The 20257-nt window shown below is 39.0% G+C and overlaps 1 protein-coding gene across 11 annotated transcripts in view; it reads right to left on the reverse strand.

Annotated features, from left to right (window-relative positions):
• Window positions 1–2529: 2529 nt before the first annotated feature.
• Window positions 2530–20257, reverse strand: part of LPP (LIM domain containing preferred translocation partner in lipoma) — a 758565-nt gene continuing 740837 nt past the window's right edge. For all 11 annotated transcript variants that reach the window (XM_019958232.2, XM_070802158.1, XM_070802171.1 and 8 more), the window contains one exon: window positions 2530–19219. In XM_019958232.2, coding sequence (XP_019813791.2) covers window positions 19091–19219 — 129 coding nt within the window. In that variant the 3' untranslated portion in view covers window positions 2530–19090. The remainder of the gene's footprint in view (window positions 19220–20257) is intronic.

The raw sequence follows: 20257 nt of genomic DNA on the forward strand, positions 1-20257 counted from the left end.
TACTTTATTGTATTATGCTCTTTTCCTGCATCTATTGAGATACTATGATCGTAACACTTTTCTATTTTGTTCTGTGAAAGTGATGAATTACTTTAATGCATTTCTAATTCAACTACTCCTGTATTATTGGGATAAACTCATGTTATTTGAGATAGAACTGTATGATTGCCATTTTCTTTGTTCAACATTCCTTATGTGTCACTGATATTCCTTTCTGGTTTATTTTGTTTATGAAATAAGTCTTTTAGAATTTTTTTGTTATATTCTGTGTGTGTGTGTGTTAGCAGCTCAGTCATGTCCAACTCTTCGTGACCCCATGCATTTTAGCCCACCAGGCTCTTCTGTCCATGGAATTCTTCAGGCAAGAATACTGGAGTGGGCAGCCATTCCTTTCTCCAGAGGATGTTCCTGACCCAGGGACTGAACTCTGGTCTCCTGTGTTGCAGGCAGACTCTTTACCTTCTGATCCACCAGGGAAGCCCTGAACATTCTATTTTCTTAGGCTCCAAAATCACTGGACAGTGACTGCAGCCATGATATTAAAAGATGCTTGCTCCTTGGAAGGAAAGCCCTAATAAAACCTAGGCAGTGCATTAAAAAGCACAGACATCACTTTGCCAACAAAGGTCCATGTAGTCAAAGCTATGGTTTTTCTAGTAGTCATGTACGAATGTGAGAGTTGGACCATAAAGAAGGCTGAGTGCCAAAGAATTGATGCTTTCAAATTGTGGTGCTGGAGAAGAGTCCTGAGAGACCCTTGGATTGCAAGGAGCTCAAACCAGTCAATCCTAAAGGAAATCAACCCTGAATATTCATTGGAAGGACTGTTGCTGAAGTACCAATACTTTGGTTAGCTGATGTGAAGAACTGATTCATTGGAAAAGATCTTGATGCTGGGAAAGATTGGAGGGAAAAGGAGAAGGAGGTAGAGGATAAGATGGTTAGATAGCACCACCAACTCAATGGACATGAATTTGAGAAAATACTGGGAGATATTGGAGGACAGAAGGGTCTGGCAGGCTGTAGTCCATGGTGTCGCAAAAAGAAAGGACTTAACAACTGAACAAAAACAGCAACAAACAGTCATCAAGACCTTTCAGCTTTTGTTCATTTTTAAATTGTCTTTGTTTTTCCTAGAAATGGAAATTACAGATAGAACTTTTTTTCTACTCCCTTCACATTATTAAAGTTGTCAGTATGATAGCACAGGACTGAGGGTCATGTCAGGACACAAGATCCAGCTTTGTAATTAAATTACATTGTGACCTTAGGTAAATTCTTTCCTACCTCTGGAACCTAGTATTTCCTTGAAAAATCAGAAAACATGCTAAGAGCCCTCCCAGCTCCCACACAATGAATAGGGACAAATAATATGTGTGCAGTGTTAAATTACAAAGCAGAAGGGGGCTGAGGATCATAAAGCGAGCAATTTGAGAAAAATAGGGAAAGAAAAGCCAACGTTACATGTTATATGCGCTTCTTTGTTTACAACTTTCTGGCAAGAAGTTATGAACACCCTGTGCCCTAGTGCTATATCCATCATTTGTTAATTCAGAAACACACCTTGTGTCCAGCATCTCTGAAAATGGTGGCCCCTTGTTGGACTCTCAGTTCTCTCAGCATTTGTAAGCTGAAACATGAGGCTGAAGAGATAAAACCAAAAGCCTAATTGGGAAGGAGAAGGGATACCCTTTTCTGAATTTCATAGGAGTTTCACGTACCCTGTAGTTCTACTCACTCTTAAGTTTTAGACTGGACTAGGGATCAGGGTACTGGCTTAATTTGAAGCTTTGTTTAAAAAATTAAAAACAAGTGTTCAGTGAATGGTGATCTTGGATTGTTACATTTATTTCTCACATTCTTAGCATTTTCACATAGAAAATGAGAGTAGAATCATTGCAGACCACAGACTATTAAACATGATATGATGAACTGTGAAAAGTTTTGAAAATGTTGAGTCATACTCTCCCAAGTGTCTGATTCTTTCTGTCTTCTTACCAGTTATTTGCACCTAGCTTTACTAGACTATAGACTTCTTCAAAGCAGGAACTGTGACTGATTTATATCTGTGTCCCTCAAGGAGCCTAGAGCAAAGCAGATTCTCAATGTTGGAAAAGTATACACAGAACAGATAGAATAAAAGTGTGAAAAGTCAGCCAGCCATTAGTGATGTGAGTGGAGAACTCCCCATCCGCCGCCACCACCCCCCTCTCCCCCACCACACGTACAACTCAGGAACTGATTTGCTTGGATCCAACTTAAAAGGGGAAAGTTCTTTACTTGAAAGTTTAAGACAAAGTGGTCAACTAATTCTAGAACATGTCTAACCTTAAGATGTTCTGTGCTAACAGTGGAAAAGAGTGGGTGCCTTCATATTCTTGTTGGCATCATATTTCTTTTGAGAGACGTTCCCTTTCTCAGAAGACCATATGGAAAGCAAATGATGTAAAAAATGAATCACAGTAAAAGAGGTTAGGGGGAAAGAGACAGGGATTATCCAGCTCAAAAAGAATTCCACACATAAGCAAGTAAATGTAATAACTTTATTGGATTTCTAAATATAATAACATAGTTGCAATTTTTTAACAGAAAAAAGGAATACGATTTTCATATTTATTCTTATAGAGCATTGGAAAAACAATTGATAGAAAAAACTGATAGAGGGTAAATTTAAACATGATTTAATAGAGGTGGTAATGTATAAATACAAAAGAAAATAACCCAAATCACTTGCTTATAACAGATTTTATTCTCTTACTTTTACAAGGAACCACGAGGGCTATGTTGGACTTGTCAGTGATGGTTCATGATGTAGAGGAGCGATGTAATTTGCTAAGAATAAAAAAGAGAAATCTGCATTTTGGGAATACCATGGCTCTGTCAGTATCATATATGTGAAAAAAGGCATGTTCTCTACGTGTTTTTTGTGTCGCTTTCCCTAAGTCAGAGAATGCTATTCAGATTTGTAGCAATCATGGTGGGGCTATGATTCTAGTTAGTAGGAAATTCTTGTTCTTTGACACATTTAGCATAGAGAAAACCTGGCTTAACCCCTCTTTTCCCTGATCTATCTTTTTGTAAATACCACTTAACGTTTACATAAAACTCTCTCATAGTCGTGATCAGGTTGAAACCTGGAGCAAAACCATGCTGTATCTTTCCCAGTCTATCTTGTTTCCAAGGAGAAAAAACTCTGTGGTATTCCAATGCCCCTTTTGATATCGTGGAGATTTCCAAACTCTTATCTAGCACATTTTTCTCTAACAAAATAGAAAGTGACTAGTGTTTAAAACTGAATAAAGTAAAAACATAACAAGAACATGAACAGGAAGAGCAGACAGTTTTAGAGAAGAGTATCACTTTTCTTCAAGGAGACAAGTCATCTCATAAAATGAAGACAACTAAGGAAAGATGGTCCACACTCTAGTAATGATAAAACCATGATCCGTTCTGCCCTCCTCCCTAGTTTAAGCAGTGGAGCCCCTTAGATGGAAAGTAGAATGGTGACTGATGTCGATGACACAGGAAGCACCTTCCATTGCTTGTCTCCCTTTACTTCCTGTTGTGAAATTGGGTGGGATAGGAGACAACTTTGTGACCAAGAGGATGGCAAGAGCTTCCTTGGGGAAAGGCCCACTGGAGGTAACTTGCCTTTCCAAAGCAGAGACAGAATCAAGCAAACATGGAGCTAACTGACTTCTAAGGGAAGAGAGCGACTTGGCAAGTGTAATCTGCCAGCTGGTTGAGTCAGACGACACATTGAGAAAGATCTTTTTTGGAAGCACGTCCTCCCTTCAACCCTTTTCCTAAAATCATACATAGTCTACTTTGCCCCGTTGGTCTGGACCCTCTCTTATTGCCACAGCTGGGTAGGAATCCAACTTTGTAGGCTGAGCTGCTGCTCCATTGACAATATCTACAGTTGTTATATCAGTGACAGAACCATGGAAGCAAAAGCCAGTAAATAGCATGTGCTACTATTTTTAGGAGTCAAAGTAAAGATGCTCTAAGGATCTGGCAAGGGCATTTGGCCCCCTGAGCCTCCAATTGTCAGAGCCAAGACTTTAGTTTTCACTGATGTGAGCCTGAGAGATAAAAGGAGAAGCAATGTGCTGACATTCTAAGCTCACCAATGCTAAGTTTATAAAACACACATATGACACATATCCTAATAGAGGCCCTGGCTCATTGATTCTCTTAAACAACCTTTTTTTCCTGACTAAATGTTCCAATTCCATGAAGCATAATCTATTCCCTTGAAGTAGAGTACAGGAAACCTCAGCAATATGCCACCATCCAGTAGGATAAAAATATAAAGTGGCTGTATCAGCAAGGAATGCTCAGGAAATGTGCTTGCAGCCTGTTTCACGGTGCCACTCGGGAGGGGATATTGGAAATGAGTGACTTTCTTCCATTTGGCAAGGTTTCCTTATCTTAGCACCTACTCCTTTCGATGGTGTGTTTTTGAAGGCTGCACGGTATGACTCTGGGTACCGTGTGTACATACATATGTAGGAAGAACGTCTATGTTTCTCAGAATAGGCACTTTTTGAAGGCAGTAAATCTAAAAGTAAAGTTAATAGAGCCTATATTTAGTGCTCATCTTCTCACTTTGCTGATGTGTATGCTGAACAGAAGATCACAGATTTGAGTCAGTCTCGCAAAGAGGCCGGAGTCGGCAAATGGCTATATTCAGAGCTGGGGAAGTCTTGCCAACTCAACTGTAGCTGTTAAAAGGCAGACTTGGAGAAGGTGCAATCGTTTTTCTCAAAGGTGACAGCACAGAAGGAGAAAAGCCTGTGACAAAGCCATGAAATAAAAGCTGGTGTGTGCAGCTCAGAGAAAATTACTATCCTCCCGCTTTGCATCTTCATGTCACATCTACTTCACGGCACAGATTTGCTACCAGAAAGTTCTTTCTTTTCCCTTCCTTTTTTGGGGGGGGTGCATCTCATAACTGCACATGCTCCCAGTAGAAAAGGAGGCAGCCCCAAGTCTGTTTAACAAATGATAAAGGTGAAGTTTAAAAGACAAAATAAAAAGCAAAGTAATTAATTGCATAGATAACACAGTAAAAGTTCAAAAAATCCTGTTGTGAAAGTTTTACATTTCCCTTAAGGCACATTAAATCACAAAATTTCATTTGTGTTAAATAATCAGACAATCAATGCCATCTCTAATTCTATTTGCTTTTTCATATGTTTCTTGAAAATTAATGAGGACAAATTCAGATTTTTTTTGGGGGGAGGATATTCTGACTGTTTAATAAGAATTAATTCTTGGATAATTTGCTCATCATCTTTCCCAAGAGAATAAAAGGTACCAAAAAGAAGAAAGTTATTTAAAATGATTTTTCAGTGACTTCATTATAAACTACTGGTCTTTCAACCCTTGGTTCAGACATTTCAGTTAAGTAAGAAGGCTGGCATGGTTTACTCCAGTTTCAAATTGCTATCTAGTGAGGCAGGTCCAAGGCACTTAACACTTTTTGGTAATTTCATCCTGATATGTTATTGTAATAGCATTCATCTAAAAACTAAGCAGAAGGCACAGAGGGTTAGTGAAATGCAAACACTGCCAAATATCAACTCACCTTTTCTGTGACAAAGTTAAAACATGAGGTCATTCCCATTGTTTGCATTTAAATGATAAAATCCCGTTTCCTCTCAAAGTCTGAATTTGAAGGAATGAAACATGTTGGCAGATACATCATAACCTGGCCATGCTATTCTCCTACTTCTAGTTTATAATTACTAAGGGATCATCAACTGTCACCCAAAGAGATGAAAAGGAACTGGATTTTTTCCCTTTATATTTGTCTCCTGAGAAAGAAGAAAAAGAGAAAATGTATCCAAGAAAAGCTAGCTCTCCCTCTTTTGCACTTTCTAAATTAGTTCAGAAATGGAGTGAAATGATTTGGTGAGGGAAGTCTTTAGGCTTAATATTTACTCCTTCATGATGGAGGACAAGGAGTTAAAAAAGCAACTCTTATTCTTAAACAAGAGTAGGAAGGAAAGCAGGCACTGGAGAAAGCGGCAACACAATGTATCAATAATAATCACCCAAGAATTGTTCTTATGGGACTCCCAGCAGATAGATACATAGAGACTCCAGCTGCAGAGATAAATACCTTAGTTTCCACCCCCACCTCAAATTGCTTTGGCATACTCTAAAAGATAAATGGATCCGTACAAAATTTAAATAGCTTTTTCTTTTCTTTTTTGGCAGTCACAAAATTGGGTCAGGTCTAGGAATTATTAGTTTCTTGGCCTGAAAAATCCAAGTGTTTTAAAATAAGATTTCCTTTTTGAGGCATCAGCTTTCTTGGAAGATGTGTGTGTGTGTATGAGATAGTGTGTGTGAGTGTGTGAGCATGTGTGCATGCAGATGCACGGGTGAGTGTTCTGAAGACAACACAATTGTATTTTTCCTAGTTATGAGGGGTAACATTGTGTACAATGGAGGAAGAAAAAAATGCATTCATAATTTCCTTTATATTACGTAAAGATAAACTGGAGTTTATGGCTGTCTTTATTTTTTTTTAATGAGCTGCTTTTTCATATTCAAAACTTCACTGTCCTTTTATTCCTTGTCTAAGACATCACAGGTTCCACCCAAGTGAGTCTCAGCTCAGGCATACCTACCTAGAAAATTCTGAAGAGTTCTCAAAGTGCTTCTTCTGCTAATCCACTCCTGTGTGTGTGTGGGGGGGGGGGGGGGGGGGCGGGGTACATCATTGATTTTACAAGAATCATTTTCCACTCCATCAATCATAACATTAATCAAACCTCACTGGAAAATGAGGCTCCTTCCCGGTGTCTGAATGTCATCTCAGCCAAAGCCATTCAGCTGCTGCCCCCTGGCACCACCTGTATTTCCCAGGTGTGCAGACTGGAAAGGGGTGAGAAGCCACTTGTTATTTAACTCGGCCCTCATTAATCCCAGAGAATTTAGCAGAAGGATAATGAGACCGATTTGATGGATGGAAGCCTCCTGGGAAAGAAGATGCCTAGAAAGCATATTAGGTAAGCTCATTTTAAGGTTCCCTGCAGTAGATTTAACTCAGATGAAGAAAGAATATTTTTCAGTTAACAGATTTTAACTTCAAGTCAAACAACTACAATTAGAAATGAGAGGAACTGAAAACCCAAGAGGACACATCAAAAGGCACTGTTTCCAGACAGATGCTGCTCAAGAGGAGGCATACCCAGGTGTTGAACCGCCACATTTCATGTTCTAGAACATACAGGCTGGCTTCCAAGTAAGCATTCTGGAAACAACAGTACCAAACTCCCCATGATAAGCCCACAGGAAACACAAAATGACAACAGGAAGGGAAGCCCAGGCTCTCAAACAGCAAAAGGCAAGTGGCAGAATCACGATCCATCCCATAGCACTTTTTCACGGACACTTCAAGGTCAAGGTCACTTGGTTGGCTCGGCCTGATGCTATGACATACACTTGGTGGGGCCCTGATAAATGTGAGCTGAGAGAGAGGACAACATGCATTGTTTACCTGCAGAAGTTCCTGCCTCTGTGGGGCATAAATCAAAGCCCACATAAGAGAAAAATGTCTTAAGGATCAACTCACTTCTGTGTGTCGCCACTGAATTCTAAATGCGTGGCCTCCGTTGATATTCGGAACCTCACAGTTCCAGAGAGGTTTTCAGTTAATGTAAAGTAAACCGGAGTCTCCGGGGAAATCTGCTGCAGTGTGCTTCAGTGCCAGTGTTTGCTCTTCGCGGTGCCCTTCCTCACTGGCTCCGTCACACTGCCAATCAGACAGACTGCCGAGCAGTCTCCCACGAGAAGACACAGAAAATGCACGCACGCTTTGAACGGTCTCAAACCCCACAGCGCCCATATGCCTCTGCCACCTGATAGCTGGGTGATCGGTGTGAATTTCTTGGATGCCTTCAAACAGGGGCCCCGGGGGTCTGTAAGAGGCATCCAGCATGCTCTGAGGTATGTGGTGCCCTGAAAGCAGCCACTGGAGAGAACACTGGACTTGCCAGACCTGGGTACGTCCCCAGGTCTGCCACTTATCAGCTCTTATTGCTTTTGGCAAGTCACTTAACCATTCTGAGCCTTGGCTTTCTCTTTCAGGATAGGGCTATTAATAACCTTCCTCCCAGAGCTGTTTCATGTGCGAAAGCAGTTTGTAAACTATCTTAGGAATTATTATTTTAGAGCTTGGAAAGCCCCCTGCCCAGGAGACTGATGACAGCTTCTGCCAATAGGGCTCTTGGAGTCAAGGCTGGGGTGGAAGAACCTGCAAGTCTTATCGTCCCAGAGACCACTAATATATGGCGAGTGCCTGGTATAGTGTTCTGGCTGTCTTTCTACTTCCCATCTATCTTTGGTTACAAATGTCTTTGGAACAAGCACACTGTATGGATTTAGCCAACATCTTCTAAATAACTTTTGAAGTTTTGAATTTAGGATTTTGAGACATGTGGCATAAACTGTAATTAACGCCATGTTTCAACTGTACTGAACTTGTGTATAAATTTCGATATAAAACTGCAACATAATGTAACCTACTTCCTTTCACACAGAACAACTGGCTAGAGGTAATGCTTTTCAACAGAACCAGCATCTTCTGCTTTTGACATTTTCCTTGTTAGAAGTGGAAATCACGCTGACATTTCCCAGCATTTTAAGGTCATTATCAACAGCCTGGATAACGGGAGAGTGTTTCACGGATTAGTTAGTGGGGGAAGGCATGAAGCTGTGTAACAACTGTCAGGATAGTTTTTCTTTTGAATAAGAAAGTAAGAACTGCAACCCAAAACTCATACTCTTAAACCTGACCCTCAGAAAAACCTTCAGACTATTTTTAAGGATATTTAAAGCTTTTTTTAATAATCTTCAGCTAAAAAAAACCAAAAAAAGATCCCCCAAAAAACCACAGTTTATTTTTTAAAGAAATGTGTTGCCAAAAGCAAAATAGGTTAGGAAGGAAAACAGGGAGGAAGCAATGTTTTATTATGTACTGAGATTAATTTTGTGTGGCACCAAGGAGCACGTAAGCCCCAAAGACTGGTTCTGGGAGCTTGGAACCAAGTACAATGGAGGGAGTGGAAGAACTTAAGAAATAAGAGCTCCCTGATGCAGGGGATGCTCAAGCAGAGCCTGGATTTTCACTTATCAGTACATACATGAGGGAATTTTAACACCAAGTGGAATAGACAAATGTGGAGTCCTTTACAATCATGGACCTAGAAGCAACAGGAAAATACGGTGTCCTGCTTGTCATACTGTAGAGGCTCAGAAGATAGGGGTGCTTGGTGAAAGAGTAGATTATGTAGCTAAGAACCAATGAAAATGTACATTTTGTACATTACCAAAAAAGATTCCTATTCATACTGTCTGAGCTGGATTATATTTTGACAACTTTTCCTATCTTAAAATTACACAGAGATGAAAAAGCAAACGGAATCAATCTTGCTCTATGTCTTTCCCTTCTCACTGACCCTGAATATCTGGAAACCTTTTCTTCTGTGAAGGACATTCTAGAATGAGCTATACTTAAAGTGGAGGATCTTCTCTGAAAATAACCTATGCTTTCCTTTTGTTTCTGGTGCTTTACACAGTCTTCTCTAAACTTCTAAATCAAACCAGTGAATCAAGATTTTTAAGTTCACTCTTCCATGAAGATTTAACTGATGTCACTGGGAAGAATTACTTTTCCTGAAGCTATTATCACTTCCTATGGAGTGCAGACTGAACCTATCTGATTTTATTGCAGTTGACTTTAATCAAAGTTACTTAGGGGCTGATTCTCTTAAAGCGATTATTAAATGGAGGGTATGAGCAAGAGATGAATTTGTTAGAAAGACAAAAGTATAGAGAAAACATGGACTCTTCAGGGTAGTTCTTAAATGATTGAGTGGTGAAGCTGCTCACTTCATCAAGAGTGTAACAACTCTAGGTACTAACATTTGAGCCCAGAAAAATGCAAGCAAATCTCAAAAACCAAACTAGCCAGAAATATTTATGTGGAACCTATAAAGAGTCCAGAACTCTTTTTGCATATTCAGTATAGGAACACGGACAAGAAATGTTTCATTCTTGAAAAGACAAGGACAAAGTGAAAGGGTTGAACATGGACCAAGAAGTGGGAATCTAATGGATGACATATGTAAATACTAGCCCACTCCCTATGTAATTCTGAAAGAGAGGGGAATACCAGACCACCTGACCTGCCTCTTGAGAAACCTGTATGCAGGTTAGGAAGCAACAGTTAGAACTGGACATGGAACAACAGACTGGTTCCAAATAGGAAAAGGAGTACGTCAAGGCTGTATATTGTCACCCTACTTATTTAACGTATATGCAGAGTACATCATGAGAAACGCTGGGCTGGAGGAAGCACAAGCTGGAATCAAGATTGCAGGGAGAAATATCAATAACCTCAGATGCAGATGACACCACCCTTATGGCAAAAAGAGAAGAAGAACTAAAGAGCCTCTTGATGAAAGTGAAAGAGGAGAGTGAAAAAGTGGCTTAAAGCTCAACATTCAGAAAACTAAGATCGTGGCATCCGGTCCCATCACTTCATGGCAAATAGATGGGGAAACAGTGGAAACAGTGGCTGACTTTTATTTTTCTGGGCTCCAAGACTGCTGCAGATGGTGATTGCAGCCATGAAATTAAAAGATGCTTACTCCTTGGAAGGAAAGTTATGACCAACTTAGACAGCATATTGAAAAGCAGAGATATTACTTTGTCAACAAAGGTCCATCTAGTTAAGGCTATGGTTTTTCCAGTGGTCATGTATGGATGTGAGAGTTGGAGTATAAAGAAAGCTGAGTGTGGAAGAACTGATGCTTTTGAACTGTGGTGTTGGAGAAGACTCTTGAGAGTCCCTTGGACTGCAAGGAGATCCAACCAGTCCATCCTAAAGGAGATCAGTCCTGGGTGTTCACTGGAAGGACTGATGTTGAAGCTGAAACTCCAATACTTTGGCCACCTGATGCGAAGAGCTGACTCATTTGAAAAGACCCTGGTGCTGGGAAAGGTTGAGGGCAGGAGAAGGGGACGACAGAGGATGAGATGGTTGGATGGCATCACTGACTCAATGGACATGGGTTTGGGTGGATTCCGGGAGTCAGTGATGGACAGGGAGGCCTGGCATGCTACGGTTCATGGGGTCCAAACAGTCGGACACGACTGAGCGACTGAACTGAACTGAACCCTATGTTGACTTTGGTAACATCAAAAACAGTGAAGTACACAGAGTAAGAGGACTGTTTTACACACAAGCGAGATCTAACCTCATCCAGTTTTCACTCTCCTGGGTCTGAGTCCTTGGGGGAAATTTCCACATTGAATATCAGTTTCCTTTCAACGATTCCAATTCCATTTACTTTCAATCCTGCTGCTGCTGCTGCTAAGTCCCTTCAGTCGTGTCTGACTCTGTGCGACCCCATAGACGGCAACCTACCAGCCTCCCCCGTCCCTGGGATTCTCCAGGCAAGAACAATGGAATGGGTTGCCATTTCCTTCTCCAGTGCATGAAAGTGAAAAGTGAAAGTGAAGTCACTCAGTCGTGTCCGACAGGGTGTTTTTACCTAGCCTGACCCAAAGAGCTGGCTACATTTCACTTAGTAGACTGAAATAAAATTAGAAAATATTGTTGGGTCTAACTGTTCGAAGGAGAAGCAAATGGATGATTGAACTTGATACTATGTTGATAAATGAGGAAAAGTTGAAAGAGTGGTATCTGACCTAGAGGCAAAGATATAGACCTTAGACTTCCTGTGCATAGCTCCAGAGGCCGAATTTTGTTTAACATGAGGAAGAACTTTGGTAGAAAAAAGCTGCCCCAATAGTAGAAGGACTGCCATGAATAGTACTACAAACTAGCGAGCTCTGAAAAGATGTGGAATGGTGACTTGTTGGGAAAGTAATAGGAGATTCAGGTCCTTAAAAGACCCATGAGCCTATGTTTGTCTAGGAACAGCACTGAGGCTTGGGGTTGGCTATAGCCTTCTACGCTGGTGTAGAACAGAAGATGACACAGTGAAATCAGTGTTAATCTTGGTAGATCATTCTGCTCTTGGGGCTGAAAACTGAATTTAGAAGCTACAGTTTTGTGTAGTTGTGTGTGTCATTTAATAAGACTTCTGTTTGGGTCTGTTAGGTCAATGTCTAGCAAAGGAAGGTGAATGATGTTTCCACTTGCCCATTAAGTGAATTAGTTTATTGAAAAAAGTAGCAAGCACATAGTGGGTAAGGATTAATGCAACCATCTTAAAGTATTACAAAAGACGCAGTTATGGGTTTCCCTCTTCTTTCTAGTATATCTAACTTTTGCTTATAGAATGTTACAAAACTTGTGCTTATAATAAGGGTTAGAATGAGAGAGGTTTATTAGGGTAGTTAGAAACTGTTGTAAATTATGCAACAATCAGAAATAAAGAAAAAAGATTTTAGCAATTTCGTTTTTGTAACTTCATAGGAGAAAAGTCAATGAGTTTAATAAAATGCATCTTCCACACAACTTTCCACAAAATAAGCCACATGTATGTTGGATAACACAAATAGTGTCTACAACTTTTTTTGCACAGGGGCCAGGAAAGTAAAATAGAGAAAGGAGTAAGGGTCCTTCCTTTCTATACTGATAGGAAAATACGCCATTTTATATTTATTCTTCTTTGAACTTAGTAATCTAATGTTAGTTTTCTGTGCTTGCAACTAAAAAGGAGAAAAGGTACAAATCAATTCCAGTATAGCTGTGTAGGCAGGGCATTATAGAAAGCGCATGACTGGATTTGAACAAGAGATCCACAGACCAAGGCAACTCCTGTTTACTATGCTCACCAGGTACCTACATTGGAAAGGATGAGATACTCAGTGTGTGAAAACAGAAACCTCTAACCTTTAGAGATGCTTAGGGTGTACTGGAGCTTGCTTAAGACTATGTAAGAATAGGCATCGCCATCTGTCACAGGAGAGTGAGCTATGGCCCTCTTGCAAAGGGATGAAGTGAATATATTACAGAGTCTTGTGTGGTGATGGCCATGCCACAGAGAAAGAGCTCTCCTTTTAATTCTCTTCTGACAAGGGAAAAATACAGTGTTAGCCACAGTGATTTTTAAACACTTCATAAACTTAGAAATATATTTTATTTGTTTAAAAAGCTACAACTGCCAATCCTTAAAACCTCTGTGAAAATTCTGAGTTACATTCTATAAGAATCCTCATGTCAGTGTTTTAATTGTGACCTTCCCCTTCTCTCAAATTCTTCCTTCCCTCCGTATTCCTCTCTTCTTGGAGACCGGTTAAAAAACAAAACAAAACAAACAAGCAGAAAAACCTATTTATCAAAACAATATATTCACTGTGACTATTATTAAAACTGGGTAAGTTCATTTGTGTATTGATTGTATATATTAGATATGCTTTTACTTTTCTCATATGTGACCTTCCCAAAAAGGAAAATCAAGGTCAACTTGTAGACAACATTAAGGACAAAAATCAACAATGGAAATCCATTCCTAGAATTATAAGCTTTTTCCAAACAAATTTATAAAAAACAGACACAGAGGGCATGTTTTTGATCAGTATTAGCCAGAGTTCAAAAGAATCTCAGACTCAAATTTTAAGAAAATGCGTTACTGAGAAATCCAGATCCTTTTCAGGTTAGTTTTTATAAGACTACAAGTCTGTAACATGTGCTTCAGGAAAAACTATTGCTGATCTATTCCCTGTAAAATACCGTGCCTGAAGTATTAGGGTTTAATATGATTGTCATGGGAAAAAATGCTGATACGTGTAAAAATTCCAGAAGGATAATATGGAAAATTCTCAAGTTTCATTGATCTAAAATAACATGCCATCACTTAAGAACACGATTGTCTTGTTGGTCAAAATGCTTAGGATTAAAAAAAAAAAACAAAAAACCTTAAGCTAGTCTTAGAAAGATCACTTTGCCTATAGCTGAGAAAAGTAGGCCAGTCATAAATGAATTTGCCAAGAACTCTGTGATCTGAATCCCTGATGAAAACTCATTAAAATAAAACCCAAAGACTCTATTATCTCACCTCACTTTATGAATAAACACAGTTTGGAAAAATATGCCTTTCTAAAGAAAGGATTTATGGATGCTGCATATATTTTGCGGTACAATTCTTCTCCTAATATGATCATAATTCCATAAGGATTGTAATGTACTGATTTAATTTATTTATGAAAAGTCCAATCAGGATAACACTAATGAGTAGAAATGTTAAGGAATAAGAAGGAGACAAGGAGGGAGGGGGAGAGGGGGAGGGAGAGAGAACTCTCACCAGGTCACACAGCTTTAATCAGATCACTTTTTAAAGGCTGAAACAATAAGCAAACTAAACAACAGCCAGGCTTCCCAGGCAGCAGAGTGGTAAAGAATCCACCTGCCGATGCAGGAGAGACATGAGAGATACCAGTCCGATCCCTGGGTCAGGAAGGAGGAGGAGGAAATGGCAATCCACTTTAGTATTCTTGCTTGGAAAATTCCACGGAGAGAAGAGCCTAGAAGACTACAGTCCACGGGGGCACGAAGAGTTGGGCACGACTGAGCAACTGAACACAGCATGCAGCAAATAACAGCCTTGTGAGAAAAGTTACCTGACAAGGAAATGACTTGACCTGATATATTCATGATTGCACCATAATAATGACTCAGAACCAAGATCCTCAACTGGTTCTGTATACTATTAAAATTAAAAAAAATAAAAAACAGCAAACCAAAAGACTGTGGCAATTAAAGCGGTATGCTGAATAGATCAAGTGGAAGTACGTCTTCATTGCTGACTAAAACTAGAGTAAGACCACTAAATAAGACCACTTACTCACTAACAACACCTAAGACATCACCTGTGGCATAAGAATGCTTAAAAATGTTTTCCTAATTTAGTACCATAAGGTACTTCCCAAGAGATGGCGAGAACAGAAATACTGCTAGAATACATTAAGATGAAGAGTTCAGACATCTCTGGATTTTGACTTTTCAATGAGTACATCTTTGAGATTTGGGAGGGTTATTTATGTGAAGACTCTTCAGAGGAGCATTCATAGTAGTGTAAAGTTTTCTTTAAAAATAAGGCACAAATGCATGTTGCTCTCTGATTGTCTCCCGTGAAAGTGCACCAAAAGAGCGATCTTAGGAAATGAACTTGAGGCACATTTTGCAGAGGTATATCTTTTCCAGCCTCCTGGTTTCCTACAGATGGCTAAAGCAGGGTATGGAACATGCTGTCATATTTCATTCATAACACACATGTACTGAAGCTCTAGGCAACAGATGGACAATCGCTTGTTTAAACTACAAATGTGAAATACTAAGGTAGCATAGCAATATTTCTAGAAATGTATATGGAAAAAAAAGCCTTTCCAAGCCAAGAGAAATGGTGAGAGGCTGTGAGGTTACATCAGTGTTTCCCTGATCTTCCTAGCAGCTGCCATGGTTTCCCCAACACCCTTCAAAACTTGATAATGGAGGGATCAAGGGGCAGCCCCAATGCAGATTTGACAAGAGACGCCTAAACCATATCAAATAGAAATAACACTGTTATTCCTGGCTGGTTCACATTAATAGGATTTTTATTAACTAGGAAAACTGTTGGGAGTTGTGTTTTCAGAGTCCTGTCTATATTCCATAAACCCTCTACGACAGCCCCATGGTAAAATGCTCTCTTCCTTCCCCTGAACCCAAATACAAAATACTTGTTTAAATGCAATTAGAATATTATATACTTGAAACATCATCGCAAACATCTCTGCAGAATCTTAGATAGTGAGGAAACAGTTATAGTGTTTATATCTCCTCTGTATTCATCAGCATACACACAACGAAGTCATTTTGATCAGAGAAGTTGCTCTGGTAAAAACAATTTTTTAATGAAAGGAAAAAGAACCCACATCATTGGGCTGCAGAGACGTCCAGGATCTCAAAGCTTTGATGCATTTAGCTGGAACATATGACTTATTTTGAGTTTTAAAGGCCAATCTGTTCACAGATGAGACTCCATACTGAGTCAGTCTGAGCTGGGGATCCAGGTGGTGGAGAAACCTGACTATAAAACAATCTGCAGAGCCCAGGACATAGTGGGTTTTTTCTCCTTTTCCATGTCTCTCATGTTACATGGAATTGCCAAATATTTCTGTTTGTGACAATTTTTTTAAAAACCAGTATATTTTTTAGTATATTTTTACAAGCTTTCTCTTATAGACTCTATGATTTTTTCTATTATCTATGTCTTTAAATGATAACAATCAAGACAACATATCATAAGACAGTAGAATTATAATCCTTAAGGCACTAGATCTTTATATCTGTTATAGGCATCATTTCATGTAGCTAAAACAGTAAAGAGTGATTTGGCATTGCTGATACCAAATGATTAATAGAAGACAAGAAAGCAATATAAATCATATAATTAAGAAATCCTGAAATAAAATATTTTAGGATCCTTTCCTTAAACCTTGTGAAAGAAAAAAATCTAAATCTAAATATTCTGTATATGTAGGTGTGCACATTCATTATTATAAAAGTATGATAAGTCTATATTAAAAAGAGATTTACTTTAAAAATCTTTGGTAAAGATACTCTGAGGTTACGTGATAAAAACGCACTATAAAGATTGTAAGCAAGCACTATTCTGGCAGTGTCACAGTGAGGGGCCTGTAACAGCCTTTTCTTATAACTCTCTTTTTTCTTGGCATGTAAACATTCAGTTACATAAGAACTTAAACCAACTTGTAACCAACAAGTAGAATGTTACTGCATTTTTATAGTATAAATATTTCATAAATCCTCCCTCTTTTGGCAAAATTCATAAGACTGTATTTTAAGAGATAAACTCCACCCCTCAATAAATTGGGCTCTTTCCTTTTGACCAAAAGATATATTTTTTCCCCAAGTATTTCATAAAAAACAAATTGCTGAAGCAATTCAAGCTGATTATAGATAGTATCACCCCAATTGTCTAATGGTCAGTACTCTTTGAGGTCATCAGCATGGTCTCTCCTTTCATTTGGAAGACAGAAATTCAGTGATACAGTTGCCATTGTATCCTAAAATCCACATGCTGCCCAAAGTAGACCTCTTGTATCTCACATTATGAGAAATGTGAGGTCAAGGACAAGGGAATCAAGGTAAGGAAAGCACAGTGGTCAAAGGACCCTTTGAAAAGCTCTAGCTGTGGTCGTTCTAAAACAAAACTGGTAACCAAAGCAAATGAGCCACAGATTGACTTACAAGAGCCATAGGCTTAAGGATATCTTATTGGAAAAAAAAAAAATGAACCACCTTTATGATTATTCCTACTAAAGTAAAATAAATGTAATTGGGATGCTTGAGGTCTGGATTGCAATGCAAAACATTCACAAATAATTTTTCATTTCTGAGTGTTAAAATTAAAAAACAAAGTCAGACTAGAAAAGTTTATCACTTTCTAATCATGAAAAAGATCTTTGTGGAATCAAGGAAGGGTATATGGGGGAATGTAGCTATATTTGTTATATTTGATTTCTTAAACTGGGTATCACAGAGATCCATTATATTATTATCTATATTTTTGTTATATTTAAAATACTTTGTACTTTAAAAGTATATACTTGCAGAAAGTTTTTAAAAAGGTTGACCTAATCTTAAAAAAGATTTGAACAAATCTTAATCCAAAATACTTTGTTTACAAGATGGTAACCTGCTATTAAGAGAAGGGTCCTTCCTTAAAGGAAACGTGTTAGAACATTAAAAAAAAAAAAAAATGTATGTGGTTCTGCAGTTAGCAGGCAAGCATTTCATTGCCTCAAAAGAATCTGACTAAAGATTCTAGACTCTGCATATTTTTACTTCAAAAAGGCAATTTCTTTTCAGTGATTGTCTATGAAAGTGTGGTGTAAATGTCACATCAGTGATATGAAAATGTCTCCTGCAATATGTATTTTGAGTTGCAGAGAATTATAAGAATGATGAAACTGTGGTTTCACAACCTTTTCAAGTTTCCTGTCTTTTTAAGGTAAACTAAACAAAACCAAGACAATTTTATGTGCCCCGATTTGCAATTGTCAGGTAAAATGGACCTAGGCCTGGAAAAAAAAAAAAAAAAAAACGAACAGTTGTCTATAGAGATCTTCCTCTAGAGGAACACAGCTACACATTCTGGTGGTTGTGTTTGTATGTCCTCCCTCCCCAAACAAACAAACAAAATGTCACAACATATCCGATATGAAAAGTGGAGCAGTATTGGAAGTTATATTCTAGAGAAAACCAAGTCTGTCCATATTATTATATCCAGGTAGCATGGAAAATAAAATTTTAATATTTGAGGCATAATAATGCCTTTTCAAATGTAACCCCAAAATGCTTTTTCCAGCATACCCCATCTGTAATTTCTGCAGAAAAAATATTGAAGTTTGGTTCTCTCTCACCAATATCTATTTTCAAATGAGTCCCACCACTGGTCATTATAGATTTTGAATTGGGATGGCTGCAAATTCAGCTTCTTTTAATCTACGTAATTTACAGTTTAAATTCTTTATAACCTGACATAAAATTGTGCATTTTCTCCCCAAGGGACATGACTAGTTTAGAGCAATAAAAGACAATTTTTTTCAATACACAGAAAATGAATGACTATCTTTTATGATCGCTGGCAGTGTGGAAGTGATAGGATGGAGCCTTCAAGCCGAAAAGCACCTGGGAGTTGGCAGACTTCCCCAGGAAAAACTGTGTGACAGCAAATACCACACTAAAAAAAGCCATTCAACCAGATGAAAAGTGAGACAAACATAGGGATTAAAAGTTAAAGGAATGCAGAAGTGAATGGGATGGAGCATAATCCGTGCAAAAATGTGCAAGTCCTTGGGAACAAAGGCCTATCAAGGTTCTACATGACTAACTGTGAAATGTGTATTGTAAGAACTTAAAAAAAAAATCTCATATTCTAGGTGTTTCTACAGAAAGGTTAATAGTGGATGAAGTAGAGACCATCCCATAGCTTGATTGCCTTTCCTTTCTTTTCCTATTTCTCTTGTCATATTTTTCTTGTGTTTCATCCTTCTCGGATCCACCAACTAACCGCTAAACAGGCGACTGGATTTAAAGGTCAGTGCTGGCCTTGGCGGTCAACACCCTGATGTGGGCAGAGTTGCAGGTCTTGCAGAGGATGTGTCCATCTAGCGGGTAGCAGCCTTGGTTATCTCCTTCAGACAGGAGACCACCACAATCCTGGAAGAAGGAAGGCAGAGGGAAAGGATGTCAGTGAAAATGGAAACAAACTCCTCTGTTCATGCAGAGCTTCCATAAAGAGGCCAATCACTACCTCTTCTCTTCCCCAGGACATCATATGATATGTGCATTAAGTTGAAGCAGAGGCTGGGGACATAAACAAGAACAGGGTAAAATGACCTTTCTGACGTCACACAAAAGGAAATACAGGTACAGAAGGAGAAAAACCCGAGGGCCTAGGCTCCCAAGTAGTTTTTCCCTTCACCCAAACAATAAGAACAGGAGAGAATAAATCTTTATCACTTTTGATTAATTTAAAGATTTTTCAAAAGTAATATACAAGTGCAAGGACAGAATCTTGTGGTAATTCCAGGTCAGAAGCTAAGTTGCAGAGCGACTCCTGCTAAGCAGCGGGCCATCAACAGGCTCTGCATACTTACTCCAACTTTAGAAAGAAAAGAAAATCCTAAGGTTTGGGGTGGGTGGGGGGAGTGGGGAATGATCCATTGTACTTTCTAAAGGATACAGCACAGTGTAGAGGGATGAGTGCAGGATGGGGGGACAGGGCCCTTGGGTACCACCATTCGTTCTGCTCCTGCCTCTGTCACTGCAGGCAAGGCCAATAGCCACTCTGAAAATTATTCCCACAATTCCTACCTCACTGAGATGTTAGGAGGATCAAAGAGGAAAATGGATATGACTATACTTTGAAAAAAATGCCAAGAGCCATATAACTGTAAAGAATTATACTACTGTTAATAGTACCTGAGCATCCATTTTGAAAAGTGTTATATGACAGTTAAATGCCGACCTTCACCTTTAGAGGAAACAGAAATTTCTTCGGAAAAGAAAAATATAGTATTTCATCTTGTGGTGTGTGCCCTTGCTAACTGTGGTAGAAACTCTTCTAGAAGGTCACGACTGCTGTGTGCCTCACCTCTATTGTCTTCTATGACAGCAAGGGAGGGGGGGTCACTGAGGTTCCTATCTGAATTTGACAAATAATGAAATGTAAGTTCAAAAAGGGTATCATCCAGA

The sequence above is a fragment of the Bos indicus genome, chromosome 1 (assembly GCF_029378745.1).
Source record: "Bos indicus isolate NIAB-ARS_2022 breed Sahiwal x Tharparkar chromosome 1, NIAB-ARS_B.indTharparkar_mat_pri_1.0, whole genome shotgun sequence".
NCBI lineage: Eukaryota > Metazoa > Chordata > Mammalia > Artiodactyla > Bovidae > Bos > Bos indicus.